General features: G+C 38.2%; 5 protein-coding genes across 6 annotated transcripts in view; 4 read left to right on the top strand and 1 right to left on the bottom strand.

Annotated features, from left to right (window-relative positions):
• Positions 1-2,667, top strand: part of LOC104759176 (G-type lectin S-receptor-like serine/threonine-protein kinase At1g11410) — a 4,057-nt gene extending 1,390 nt beyond the window's left edge. Inside the window, exons 2-8 of one of the 2 annotated variants that reach the window (XM_019239287.1) lie at positions 91-694; positions 795-914; positions 1,003-1,205; positions 1,343-1,553; positions 1,652-1,889; positions 1,974-2,118; positions 2,206-2,667. In XM_019239287.1, the coding sequence (XP_019094832.1) occupies positions 91-694; positions 795-914; positions 1,003-1,205; positions 1,343-1,553; positions 1,652-1,889; positions 1,974-2,118; positions 2,206-2,532 (1,848 nt within the window). In that variant the 3' untranslated portion in view covers positions 2,533-2,667. The remainder of the gene's footprint in view (positions 1-90; positions 695-794; positions 915-1,002; positions 1,206-1,342; positions 1,554-1,651; positions 1,890-1,973; positions 2,119-2,205) is intronic. The other variant, XM_019239288.1, reaches the window with a different exon arrangement.
• Positions 3,266-5,560, bottom strand: LOC104755390 (DUF724 domain-containing protein 2). The gene is given in 6 exon segments (XM_019239286.1): positions 3,266-3,861; positions 3,993-4,077; positions 4,160-4,239; positions 4,335-4,425; positions 4,536-4,922; positions 5,018-5,560. Coding segments are annotated over 6 exon segments (1,683 nt in total). The 5' UTR covers positions 5,462-5,560.
• LOC104755392 (multiple organellar RNA editing factor 9, chloroplastic) lies at positions 5,825-7,815 on the top strand. Its single transcript, XM_010477761.2, has 4 exons — positions 5,825-6,282; positions 7,053-7,150; positions 7,251-7,316; positions 7,416-7,815. The coding sequence occupies exons 1-4, from the start codon at positions 5,915-5,917 to the stop codon at positions 7,586-7,588; spliced, it is 705 nt and encodes a 234-aa protein (XP_010476063.1). The 5' UTR covers positions 5,825-5,914; the 3' UTR covers positions 7,589-7,815.
• Positions 7,894-9,610, top strand: LOC104755393. The gene has a single exon (XM_010477762.1). It carries the CDS (start codon positions 8,230-8,232, stop codon positions 9,403-9,405), a length of 1,176 nt encoding a protein of 391 aa, XP_010476064.1. The 5' UTR covers positions 7,894-8,229; the 3' UTR covers positions 9,406-9,610.
• On the top strand, positions 11,550-13,846 carry LOC104755394 (WAT1-related protein At1g11460). The gene is made up of 6 exons (XM_010477763.2): positions 11,550-11,831; positions 12,061-12,123; positions 12,324-12,440; positions 12,699-13,101; positions 13,219-13,370; positions 13,495-13,846. Exons 1-6 carry the CDS (start codon positions 11,629-11,631, stop codon positions 13,628-13,630), a joined length of 1,074 nt encoding a protein of 357 aa, XP_010476065.1. The 5' UTR covers positions 11,550-11,628; the 3' UTR covers positions 13,631-13,846.

Consider the following 14,884-nt stretch of genomic DNA (forward strand, 5'->3'; position numbering starts at 1 on the left):
ATGATGATGTACAAGGGTCCGACTCTGTGGTGGCGTACTGGGTCATGGACAGGACAGAGATGGAGCGGTGTGCCTGAAATGACAAACAAGTTTATCTTCAATGTCTCGTTTGTGAGTAATCCGGATGAAGTATCAATCACTTATGGAGTGTTGGATGCTTCAATTATAACACGGATGGTGCTTAACGAGACGGGAACTCTTCAACGGTTCAGCTGGAACGGGAGGGATAAGAGATGGATCGGGTTCTGGTCAGCTCCAGAAGACAAGTGTGACGTCTACAACCACTGTGGCTTTAACGGTTACTGCGATTCCACCAGTACAGACAAGTTTGAGTGCTCTTGCTTACCAGGGTACGAGCCTAGGACACCCCGAGATTGGTTCTTGAGGGATGCTTCGGATGGGTGCGCGAGGATAAAAGCAGCTTCGATATGTAATGGGAAAGAAGGGTTTGCAAAGTTGAAGCGAGTGAAGATTCCAAATACATCATCTGTAAATGTTGATATGAACATAACATTGAAGGAATGCGAACAGAGGTGCTTGAAGAACTGTTCTTGTGTCGCTTATGCGAGCGCTTACCACGAGAGCGAAGACGGAGAAAAAGGGTGCTTGACATGGCACGGTAATATGTTGGATACAAGGACCTACTTGAGCTCGGGACAAGACTTCTACCTACGCGTTGATAAGGCAGAGTTAGGTACATATCATACATATACTCTGCAAACTGTTCTGTTTCATTGCAACAAAGGAGATGTGTCAGTGCAGAGGAATTATTTTTATTTGTTTGCTTGTTTCAGCACGGTGGAATGGAAATGGCTCATCAGGGAAGAGGAGACTTTTTGTAATCCTCATCAGTTTGGCTGTAGTCGTGATGTTACTAATGATCACTTTGTTCTGTTTCATAAGGAAACGACGACGTAAGAAACTCTCTGATGATGATGGTTTAAGATTATATGTTTGCTTGCTTAGCTCACAGCTAATTATTTGAAACATGCACAAGGGCAGATTCTATTAGGCGTAGAAAAACTTCAAGAAGCTTCGCTCCGAGCTCTTTTGATCTTGAAGACTCATTCATACTTGAAGAGCTTGAGGACAAATCTAGAAGCCGGGAGTTGCCTCTCTTTGAGCTTAGCACGATTGCTGCAGCAACGAATAACTTCGCTTTTCAAAACAAGCTTGGAGCAGGTGGGTTTGGACCTGTTTATAAGGTATGGAAGAAGCAAAAACCATCTTCACACATGCCGAAAATATATGTTATACACAATATCTTTGTTAACGCTTTTCCAAAAGATCAATCTTTAGGTTCAATAACAAGTAATAGGTAATGTTTACTTTGTTACTATAGGGCGTGTTACAAAATGGCATGGAGATAGCAGTGAAGAGGTTATCGAAAAACTCGGGCCAAGGAATGGAAGAGTTCAAGAACGAGGTCAAGTTGATATCGAAGTTGCAGCATCGAAATCTCGTGAGGATCTTAGGATGTTGTGTTGAATTTGAAGAGAAGATGTTGGTATACGAGTATTTACCAAACAAGAGCCTAGACTATTTCGTATTCCGTACGTTGAACACTTTCTCTATAGATTCAAATTCTCACCATTCAGGATGATCAGTGACTTTGAATATTCTTGTTTCTTTCTTGTTATCCTCATGCTAGATGAAGAGCAGAGAGCGGAGTTGGACTGGCCAAAACGAATGGGGATAATCCGCGGGATTGCTCGTGGAGTCTTGTATCTTCATCAAGATTCAAGACTGAGGATCATCCACAGAGACCTCAAGGCCAGCAATGTACTTCTTGACAACGAAATGATACCGAAGATTGCGGATTTTGGCCTGGCTAGAATCTTTGGGGGTAACCAAATCGAAGGAAGCACAAATCGAGTCGTTGGAACATAGTGAGTTAATCCATATCAATCCTACAAAACTCTCCAACTTCGTTTTTTCAATCTTTTAAGGTCGTTTCAATCTCACTGTCACAGCGGGTACATGTCACCAGAGTATGCAATGGACGGCCAGTTCTCTATTAAATCAGACGTCTACAGCTTTGGAGTATTGATCTTAGAGATCGTAACGGGAAAGAAGAATAGTGCTTTCTATGAGGAATCTTTGAATCTAGTGAAACATGTAAGTAAAAACTTGATCCTTTTTCACATAACTTGGGGTGGAAATAAAAACAGAACATAAGCAAATGTATGTTTGTTTGTCTTGTAGATTTGGGATCTATGGGAAAAAGGTCAAGCAACGGAGATCATAGACAACTTAATGGGTGAAGAGACTTATGATGAGAGCGAAGTAATGAAGTGCATACACATTGGGTTACTTTGCGTGCAAGAAAACGCTTCGGACAGACCAGACATGTCCTCTGTTGTCTTCATGTTAGGTCATAACGCCATTGATCTTCCATCTCCGAAGCATCCTGCGTTTACAGCGGGAAGGAGGAGAAACGTCAAAAGTGGCGGCAGCTCAGATAATTGGCCCACCGGAGAAACCGGTAGTACTGTTAATGACGTTACTCTCTCCGATGTCCAAGGTCGTTAACAAGTGTCAACGTAAGTATCAATTTATAGCACAATATTTATATTTGTTTATATAGAAAATTATTTGTATAAACGTATGCAAAATCATGTTTATAAAGTTACAAAATACCTAATGAATAGGAAAAGTTATATATTATCGGCATCAGATTATTAATACTGTTTGTTTATTCATCCTTCATTTCGTTTTTTTTTTGTCTTTGTGAATTTCATACTGTAGTGTACAATGTATATGTTTGACAACTAGCTTTATAATACCGGGGGAGTACATAATTAGCTTTTGTTATACATAATTTAGCTTCATTTCCTCTCTACGTGATCCGACGACCAAAAAATAGACTTGAGAGTTAAAAGACCTTTTAGTTAGATTACAAGTCTCTACCACATAAGATACTTCGACTCAAAAAGACATTCTACTCTGATCTTCAGCTACACTTACCGCATTTTCTTGCCTTCATGCTTACTCTATCACCTGAAATCAACAAAAAGGAAGGTAAAAAGATTAGATAACAACCATGTAATAATAACTGCATTTGTATCATTACCAGAGTCCATTCGAATAAGAGATGAGTGTTCTACCTAGGAACTACACTAGTGATTGGTTCAAGACTTGTAAGGTTAATTAGTGAAACTTAACATCATCATCAACCATAAATCCACAAGGGACAATGATCTCCAGAAAAAAAAATCATTAAATCAACTTAGAAAGAGCTCATCATAGTTTTGTTTTTCTGAACTTACCAAGGAGCCGACAAAGTCGTCTCAAACTCAAACTCCACATTTTCAAGCTGGACACCGAGATCTCTTGCACATGACTCAATCTGACATATCTTTTTGTTGGATGCATCCTTTTTCTCTTTCAGAGCCGCTTCTTGTCTCAGCAGCTCGAGCATCTTCTGTTTCACCTCAAGAATTTTTCGTTCCATCTCATCAAACTCTAGTTTAGCCTTGCGATTATTGCTAGATTCATCTGTCCTCTCTTTGTCAAGACCTTTTAGTTCCTCCAATATATGTAGTTGTCTATCTTTGAGTGCCAACACCTTGTCAATCCGTGATAAAGCCGTTGCAACATTGAAACCGTATTTCTCTAGCTCTGAAAAGGAATCTTTGAGGCTATGTAGTTGGCTTACAGAAACGTCGGTTTCAAGATCTTTATATTTCTCCAGTAACAGAGAATAAGTCACCATCAGACCTAATGCTTGCCCTTCACGGAAATCTTCTTTAGTATTTGACAATGGGCTGAAATGTGGACTTTGTGGTACTCTCTTGAAGACCTCTGTTGATTCATATGTCTTCCAAAGCGGTGACTTCTTTGCAAAAGGAAAAACCATTTCTGTATCATTTGAGAACAAAAGAACTTTGTTTAGCGTATCTACCAGTAATAGTCATTAGATGTTTCATGGACTTTTGACCATTGCAAGCCGATTCTAAATGCCAGAAGGTCCAATGAGAGTTGAAACGTACCAGTCTCATTGAGGTCTGAACTGTCTTCTAGTTGTCCTCTTTTCCTCTTCCGAGTGTAGACTTGGCTGTTATGCTCCTTAGGCATCTGTGCATAAAAAGTGTTAAAACCAAAGGGAGAGCCATCTCAAAGATAAACACCAATCATGAAGATTATGTTAATACGATACATTTTCTCGAGTTGACTCATTTCCCAAGCCATTCTGATTCTTCGTGGACTCAGGGGACACATGTGAGCGAGATTCTTTATCTGAAAAAATAGAGACCATTCTAAATCAATTTCATGGCGCACATATAATAAAGGTATATGAGAATCAACTTGTGGGGTTATGACTAGAGTCTAACCATTTACTACATCATCAGCCCTCTCAAATCCCGGCGGTGCCTTTGTCTGCACATTTTTAGTTTCTAAAGGAGTTTCTTTTTGGCGTTTTGGCTGAAAATGGAAATAAACATAACAACACTTCAAAATCAGCCTCAAAGATGTCCCACTAAAAAATATACCAAACCGACACAATGTTCACTGAAACCAGAGATATAAATTACCTTAGTTCTTTTATGCCAAACTCCATCTTCCCACTCCATTGGAGGCCTAAGATTAGAGTGACTGAATTGTAAAGCCTCCTTTGAATCCCCGAAACTTACCATGTATCGTCCCTCAAAGACAATTCCCCTCACCACACCTTCACGCCACCTAAAGTCGTTAAACGCCTCAACATGATCCAACAAATCATACTCTCCAACAGAAAAAGAAGGCTGCGGAGGCCTGACACTTCGAGAATCAACGATGCATCTGAAGGATTTATCATAGTCGTACTAAACAATAAATCTCTTCTCATTCTCCAATTCCTTGATAATAATTGCCGGACGCCAGGCAAAATCAACTCTATATTCCACCATTGTCCCGCAACTAAAAACAGACTTGACCAATTCCTTTCAAGGACAACATATAACAAACGGATAAAGTTTAAAACTTTGACATGCAAACAAACACCGAAGAAAAGAAACGATTCAAAGACCTCTCATACCTTATTATTAGGTCGGACCCATTTGAAGCCGGTCCAATCAAGATGAACCCTCAATTGCTTTTTCTCGAACTGGATAACGTCAGGTCGGGAATCGAAGTAAACCAAATACTTGCCATCCTCCTCCAGCGTTTTCACTACCACACCAGTCCACCACCCATCTTTAATGTAAGCGTCGACCATCAAACCTTCTTCAAAAACGACGCCGTCGTTCAGATTCTCAGGTGGGACTGGTCGAATAAACCTCTTATCGACGGATTTCATAAGAGGACCCGAACGGTCTTTCTTGAGCAGCGTCAAGAAACGAACTTTGATCTTTTTGTCTCCTGATTCAGCTGGATCTTCTTCCGGAATCGCTTTGTAATAAGAACCATTAAACATTACGTTTCCTTCCAAAGAGACTTCTACTTTACAGTCTTTTCTAATGAATTCCACCATTTTCTCCATCTCTGGATAACAAAAACATAAAGACACGACCTTTTCTCTTGCCCTTCTCAAACACAGTCACTACTGGTGGAGAAGACAATACACCTTGGAAAAAGTGTATTTTTCCAATTTAGCTTTTTTTTTAAAAAAAATTTCAAGTAAAAAAAACATAATAATAATAATCAAAAAGGCCCAAACTAGCTAATGCGCTTAATCAAACGGTATCGTTTCATAGGTCTTCTTCATCACATTGCAGCAAGGTAAGTAAAAAAAACATAATAATATCAAAAAGGCCCAAACTAACAAATGGGCCTAATTAAACCGGCGTCGTTTCATAGGTCTTCTTCATCACATTGCAGCAGGTAAGTAAATAAAAAAAACCTTATCCTTCTTCCAATCTGTAGTGAAAGTGTCGAAGCAGTGAACCACTCTCTCTCTCTCTCTCTCTCTCTCTCTTCAATTTCTGCAATTTCAATGGCGTCCTTCACAACATCTTCTTCTTCTTCGCTTCTCCCCAAAACCCTACTCCCCGTAAGCCACCTGAATCGTTTCGCTACACCTTCCGGTATCCGCGTTGGAGGAGGAGATACATGGACTCCTCTGCTCCGGAGCATCTCCGCCGTTGGGTCTCGGCGTCGTGTGGCGATTGTCAAAGCTGCGACGGTTGATTCGGATTACTCTTCGAAACGGGGTAGTGGTAATGAGCAGAGAGAGACGATTATGCTACCTGGTTGCGATTACAATCATTGGCTTATTGTAATGGAGTTTCCCAAGGATCCTGCTCCTACTAGAGACCAGATGATTGATACTTATCTTAACACTCTTGCTACTGTTCTTGGAAGGTTCGTTTTTTTGCTTGTGATTGATTCTCTCTGTTTGTTAATTTAGTGAGCTTGTTAATGGATTTGTCATGATTCGTTTGCTTGTAATTAGTGTTGTGCATAGGAAGATTTGGGTTTTATGTGATTAGGGTTTTCACTTGGTTTGTGATGATAAATGTAAGGTAAGGGTTTAGTGAACTGTGAAAAGCCTTTAGCTTTGAAGTTGACCTAGTTTCTAGAATTTGTTTCTTTAACTTCACATGAGGATTGAATAAAGTTGGTTAAAGTCCGTTCGTTATGAATATATTAGTGTGTAATCTCTTGCTGATTTGTTTTCATGTCTTGATATGTGCAAACATATTGAACATTGCGGCATATGAAAAGCAAAACAATGCTGTCTGGATTTGATATCTATATAGTGGGTGGAATAGGAGCATCGATGTTGAATATATTCTTCAACCTTTGTGTAAATTGCAGATGTTTTGTATGGTGTCTATTCGTTATAAGTTGATGTGTATAGTGTAAGCAAAGTAATGTATGGAAAAGTGGTTTAGTGTACACTTGTGAAGAGCATTAGATTGGGACTCCTGACTAGAATTTCCTTGATAAGGCGGAAAATGAGTTAACCTTACACAAGATATGACTATAACTTTAGTTTATTTGTTTGCTGCTAGCTATTTTAGAGAACTTGAATCCTATCTACACTGTCGTGCTGCTGTTATAATCAATTTTGTGTACTTGTGTCTGTTATTTATGTGTGGATATTGAGGGTACTTGTGTCTGTTTTCCAGCATGGAAGAGGCAAAGAAGAACATGTATGCATTCAGTACTACCACGTATACTGGCTTTCAATGCACCATTGACGAAGAAACATCTGAGAAGTTTAAGGGTTAGTTAAGCAAAAAGAGTTTTAATTCCCTAGCTGAAACCTTATGCTTGTAATCGTGGAAAACCTTCATACTGATCGCTCGGTCCTTCATTTTTCACAGGTTTGCCTGGAGTTCTCTGGGTTTTGCCTGACTCCTACATAGATGTCAAGAACAAAGACTACGGAGGTAACCCTATCCAAGCCTGATAATAAAGTTTCTAGTCTCTCTTCCTCTCTCTCTCTCTGTATCTCTTTCTGATAATTGGATCGTTCTTTTTTGGTTTAGGTGACAAGTACATCAATGGAGAGATTATCCCTTGCACATACCCCACATACCAACCAAAGCAGCGCAATAACACAAAGTATCAAAGTAAGAGGTACGAAAGAAAGAGAGATGGTCCTCCACCTCCTGAACAGAGGAAACCAAGACAAGAACCAGCCGCCTCTGATTCCTCTTAAACGCTGATAAGATAGCTGTTGTAATGGAGTGTTTGCGAGTTTTGATCGTTTTGTTAGTCCTTAGCTTATTGAAGTCAGGTGTAAAATCCGTCTAGTATCAAATGATGATACTACATATCACCATACCTTCTTGAACAATATTTATTGTTTTGTAGGATGAAGTTCAAGGAACCATTTGTTTAAAGTTTTTCGCCTTAGTATAGGCTTCGGCTAATGTTATTCAGTAATTTCTTTAGCTCAGGTTGGTTAGAAGTGTTTTTACCTTTGGTTGGATTTTCACTAGGATATGTCTGGTTCTGGTTTGATTTCTTTGTCCACCACTACTTTTTACCACGTTTTGTCAACACCATTTTCAGACAAGACAAAACTATGTGCGTCTGTAGATACTCTTTTGGTAGGGTCACTACAACACACTCGTCACCAACTCACCATCTACATTAGTCGTCCCCACCTTATCAACACATCACATGGAATAAGACACTAGTACACTAGACGGACTTAAACCAAGCATTTCAAATCAGTTTTTTTTAATCCACAGAACAGAGAGAGCTCCACCCAATTATTCTTTCTTTCAACAGCAGCAGAGAGAAACTTTCAATCAAGATCATCATCCTTCAACCTCTCTCAAGATCAAATCTGAGATGGCTAATTTCTATGAGAATTACCAAATCCCCTACGACTTCGATCAGGTTAATAATCTCTACGATCACAATTATTATCATCAACCACAACAACAGTTTGGTTTGGAACCAATGAGTTATAATAATTTTAACTGGAATGGATCTGAGTCTGAACCAACCTCTGCAACTGTTGCTTACTCTGCTTATGATCCAATGAGTTATAATAATTATAACTGCAATGGATCTGAGTCTGAACCAACCTCTGCAACCGTTGCTTACTCTGCTTATGATCCAATGAGTTATAATATTTATAACTGGAATGGATCAGAGACTGAGACAACCTCTGCATATGTTGCATACTCTGTTTCAACCATGTCTGAGCCTAAACACTTGTTCTATGATCCGAATCTCTACACAACATACGAGTCCCCTCCTCAGTTTATGATCCATCGCTCTGTAGCTTCTGCTCTGGACTTCAACGAGCCTGAATTCGACGAGTACGATCCAACGCCGTACGGTGGTGGCTACGATGTCGTTGCAACCTACGGAAAACCTCTTCCTCCATCGGTGGAGACTTGTTACCCTTGTTCAACCGCTCCTCACGCGAAAGCTCCCTCTCCTCCTGAGATTATCGCTCCTGTGCCTCTTGGAATTTATGATGGTGGTCAAAAGAATGTTGTCAAGAAACGTGTAACTTTTGCTGAACCGGTAGAAGAAGCCAGACCAATGGAAACCATCAAAGAAGAAGAAAAAGTAGATGATGAAGAAAGTGAGGAAGAAGGAGATGAAAGCGAAGATGATGATGAAGATGATGAAGAAGAAGTAGAAGAAGATCACAGTTCAAGCTATGGAAATGAGAAAGAAGATCACAGTTCAAGCTATGGAGCTGAGAAACCTGAAACTGTAGATAAAGCAGAAGTGAAAGCTCTTTATATTCCGTCTGGTTACGGTTTAGAAGCGACGGATCTCTGCGAGGTTATATTCGGAGGTTACTTTCCTTGTGTTTTACGTAACAAAAGACGTCAGGAAGACGAAAAAGATCGTGCGGCTGCTGCTGTTTCTTGCTGGGAAAGCAATTCTGATCCGTGGAAGACGACTTCCGATTACCTTTTCGGGGATTCGTATCCGTACGGTCACGAGAACCGGACAGAAAGAAATCAGTTTGAGATCTCCTCCTACGGTTACCGGAGGTATTAATTAAACTCGGTGAGAACAACATTCTTTGTTGATGAATGATATTGATGAAGCTGATTTATTTATTTATTTATTTATTAGTATCTGCTATTTTGTTTTTGATTGGTCCCAACGTTTTTACTTTTTACCAAGACTTTCAAGTTGATCAATAAATGTTTTAAAAATCATTTCTTAGGACAACGATTGATGGATGGATTATCGAATTATTTATATTTTCTATACAAACTAATGAACTATACGGTATTAGCCAGCTAGATAGTAGCATATTACTATATTAGAATCACATACGATATTTATCAATCTACAGTTGAGAAATTCGTGCCAAAGTTACATCAAAATATACATTTTTTCTAACTGAAAGATTAGACGTCCTAATGCAATGCACATTAGCGCCATGGCGGGTTAAACCTTCTTTTTTTGAGACGTCTACTTTTTAATATTCTTATCTGTTTCCATATCAGTTATATTATATTAATATATACTCTGGTGAATCGATTCGAGATAAACAAAAAAGTTACAACCACTAACTCAAATGTTTACTATATTTATATAGAATTTGATGAATTGATCTAATTAATTAATTAGTAGAAGGAATATATGTCTCTGCACCACTCCTTAAAAACCAGTTCAGTTCTGTTGGATTAGATACCACAATTGGCATTGCCACCTTTGCAGAATTTTGAGCATCCATATTCGATATAATTTCTTCGCAAGAGATTAAGCTGTAAAGACTAGTGAGTAGTGAGCCTCACGTTGGCGAATAAAAGAAAAGGAAAAAAGAAAAAACAGTCCAACTGCAATTGGAAGTAAGTTACGAACCCAAACTTGAACCAGGTCAAACGGGGCATGCAAGTGTTTTAAGTACGTTCATTACTCGTTAGATTGCAAATGAGTATAAATTGAGATAAACCGACACTTTTTACTTCATTTGTGTGACTTCTTTTCTCTCACTAAACCAACATCGATCGATCTCTTTTGTCAAAATCAGTTCGGACGTAAGTATCTTTTATAAGATGTGCGGCAGATGACACGAACTTAATGTGACAAAGCTATTTATCGGCGTCTCATGCATGAAACGTGTGTGATATAAAGCACATGTATCGCTGTCTCATATAACTTATCTAATGGAGATTTAAAAAGTCAATTAAAAAAATCCGTAATTTTATATCGCATCGATCGTCTTGACGCAATAAAAGGGATGTATATATACCGCCACATCAATAAAACTTGCGATGACCTCATATGTAATAAACTTACTATCTTGTTCTTTGAAATAGTCAATAAGCTCGGGTTTTGTTGTGTAATAGAGTGCTTTAATTTGTTTGTTCCACTCTTCACAAACGCATATCCTCTATACAAAGCAAGTTTTTTTTTTTCCATTAGATTAATATTAATTAACCAGAATATATAAATAAACTAGTTGTTTGTGAGTGGGAACATTTAAATTGTTCGCCAAATTAAGAAATACGTCAACTTTTTAGCTTCTTTCTTTTTTAAGCGGCAAGATTCTAATATTGTTTAAATTGAACTTGATACCACTTAAACAGTTTTTTCCATTAGAGGTTTTCCATTAGAATGAGTGAAACCCATAGACTTTCTTATAAATGGAAGGTTTGTGGTTGCCAAACTCAAAGCACATTTGGGTCTTAACTCTTTCTAACACAGACACACACACACACACACACACACACACACACACACACACACACACACACACACACACACACACACACACACACACACACACACACACACACACACACACACACACACACACACACACACACACACACACACACACACACACACACACACACACACACACACACACACACACACACACACACACACACACACACACACACACACACACACACACACACACACACACACACACACACACACACACACACACACACACACACACACACACACACACACACACACACACACACACACACACACACACACACACACACACACACACACACACACACACACACACACACACACACACACACACACACACACACACACACACACACACACACACACACACACACACACACACACACACACACACACACACACACACACACACACACACACACACACACACACACACACACACATACACAAACAGACATACTTTTGTTTTTTTGTTTTAAAAAAAAAAACTCACATAGAAAGAAAGAAAGAAAGAAAGAAAGAGAGGACGAGAGAGAGATGGCTGAAGATATGCGAGGAGTGGGAGTAGCGGCAAAGTGGGCACCGGTTATTATAATGGTAATATCACAAGTAGCGATGGGTTCGGTGAATGCACTAGTGAAGAAAGCTCTTGATGTTGGTGTGAACCATATGATCATTGGTGCTTATCGAATGGCTATTTCCTCTTTCATTCTAGTTCCTATCGCCTTTATTTTGGAAAGGTCTGATATTTCCGATCATATCATGAGTTTCTTATGTTTTTATAAAACAAAGACTTACAAACGAGTGATATTTTATATTTTTCATATATGTATTTACATAAAACCTATCAACACTTCAACAGTAGTTATAAGAATGAAGTACTTCTTCATGCCTATAAAATTGAAGATTGTGAGAATTGCTCTGTTTTAACATGTTAAAAACACCACTAAGTGTTCAATAACTTAACAGGAAAATCATACCGAAGATAACGTTCAGGCTAATGGTGGATCATTTCATCAGTGGTTTGCTCGGGTTTGTCTTCTCACTATTAATTTCTCAATTTCTTATAACTTTTTCCTGTTGTCCATTTAAATTTCCTCTTGTAGGATACTATTACTTTAAATTACAATTGAAATATTTCTACATAGGAAATATTTTCTTTCAAGTATGTTGTGCACATAACCATCATTAGCTAACTTATTCTTTCTTTTTTTTGGTTTTGAAATTGGCAGTGCGAGTTTGATGCAATTTTTCTATTTGCTTGGTCTGTCGTACACGTCAGCCACTGTTTCGTGTGCTTTGGTAAGCTTGATGCCTGCAATCACCTTCGCATTAGCTCTTATGCTCAGGTAATGATGGAACCGCTTAACTTCTTTTTCATTAATATTACTATGTAATTATGGGTCCATACCTACGTGTATAGTTAATTAATTTTGTTGTGTATACAAATTTAGTATGTTAAATACATGAGTATTACTGGATGTAATTAGTAAATTTAATACTCATTTGATTCTTTCTTTTTGCAACGCAAGAGAACAAATTTATTGTGCAATATAACCTATAATCTTAAAAAAATAATTATGAATTTAAATTACATTCTTTTTCAGGACTGAAAAGGTAAAGAATTTAAAGACCCAAGCAGGGATGTTAAAAGTGATGGGAACTCTAATATGTATAAGTGGAGCTCTGTTCTTAACATTTTACAAAGGCCCTCATATATCAAACTCTCACTCTCACATAGCGGCTCTTCCCCACCACAGAACCGCTCAAGACAAGACCAAGAATTGGCTTCTTGGATGTCTCTACTTAACCATAGGAACCGTGTTGCTATCTCTATGGATGTTGTTTCAAGGGACTTTGAGCGTCAAGTACCCTTGCAAATTCTCAAGCACTTGTCTCATGTCATTGTTTGCAGTGTTCCAGTGTGCTCTACTGAGTCTGTACAAGAGCAGAAATGTTAAAGACTGGATTATAGATGATAAATTCGTGATCGGCGTCATCGTATACGCTGTAAGTAATATAATATTATATTTTCATAAATCTATAAATGGTTTTATATTATAAGTTATAAAGGTAGGATGCAAAAACTTGGAGTATCTAATACACGTATATAACTATATATTATAGGGAGTGATAGGACAAGCAATGTCGACGGTAGCAACAACATGGGCGATAAAGAAATTAGGAGCTGTTTTCGTATCAGCTATCATGCCAGTTTCTCTCTTTTCGGCTACTCTATTCGATTTCCTACTGTTACACACTCCTTTATACCTCGGAAGGTTATCTCCTCAATCATCTCTATGAAAATAATTTCGTTTCTATATAGCTTTAGACATATATGTAAGTATATGTAGCATGCTCATAACACTAACTAGGATTCTTTAAAAAACTTTTTTGATACAGTGTGATTGGATCAATAGTGACAATAATTGGTCTCTACGTGTTCTTGTGGGGTAAAAACAGAGAAACGGAAGCTTCCCGGATGACTAACGAAGATCAAAATATTAATAATGATAAGGAGACTAGGTCACCCGTTTAACTAAATAATATTGTTATTATAGTTAACTTCAAATGTGTTGGATCACTAGGTCTCGAATTATTGTTCTTAATTAGTTTCAAAAGCTCTGTTTCTTGGATTGCTTTTAAATGTGTTGTGGTTTTGTGTAATTTGTAGCATCTTGCTATCTCAGAGCCAAACATAAAGATGTATTCGATCGACGAGAAATTATAAGAAGGCAAAGAGTACATACATATATATGAAAGCCACACAACACACACAGTGAAACCAAACGAATAGTTAATCATTCACTAAAACGTCATTGCGATGGTGACCAACAGCTAGGCCTTAGCCAGATTTGTTTTTAGACTCACGCTTCAAAAGGAGGAGAGTCACGTACGCAGGCCAATTCTTGGAACGAGTGTCCATTCTGTCGATATTTGGGTCTATTTTCTTGAAGTAGGCTTCAGCAGCATCTAAACCTCTAGTCTTAGCAATGATATTCACAAAAACTGCAAGCTGAGAGGGAGAAAAACTCATCTTCTTTTTATCCATCCACTTCAAGATCTAACCAAAAAAACAAAAAGAAAACTTTCATAACTCGGTAAACAAATTAAAATAATAAAAAAATAAAAAATAAGCAATATATCAAAATGTTAGATTGATGAGATGACAGACCTCTAGGGCATATTCATGTTTGCCTTCCTTGTCAAGCTGCTCTGCCGCGCTAACGAGATCCGCCTGAGACTGAGTGATGGAAACACCCTTCTTCTCTTTCTCCCTTATGATAAAATCTAAGGTCTCACCCATTACAAACCACAGCTTCTCCAAAATATCACGCTTCTCCCAAATACCTGTACACTTCACCTTCTCAGCAGAAGAATAAGCTTCGTCTCCTGTCGTCAATGGAGGAGTATCATGAAGAAGAAGATATACATAATTCAGAGCAAAACATGTATGAAGTGGTATCCACTAAAAGAAAGCAAAGAGTACATATGAAAGCTACACACACAAACTATTAGTTAATCATTCACTTGCGAGAGTGATGAAACAGCTAGACTTATATTATAGCCCACGTTTTTTTTAAAAGCAGGAGAGTCACGTCAGTTCTTAAAACGAGGATACATTAGGTCGTAGTCTAGGTCTACCTTTCTTGAAGTAGGCGTGCACAGCAGTTAAGCCTTTGGTCTTAGCAATGATATCCACAAAAAGTGCAAGCTCCGACGGAGAAAAGCTCATCTTCTTTTTATCCATCCACTCAAATATCTAACAATTAAAAAAAAAAAAAAAAAAAAA

Source organism: Camelina sativa, chromosome 17 (genome assembly GCF_000633955.1).
Source record: "Camelina sativa cultivar DH55 chromosome 17, Cs, whole genome shotgun sequence".
Classification (NCBI taxonomy): domain Eukaryota; kingdom Viridiplantae; phylum Streptophyta; class Magnoliopsida; order Brassicales; family Brassicaceae; genus Camelina; species Camelina sativa.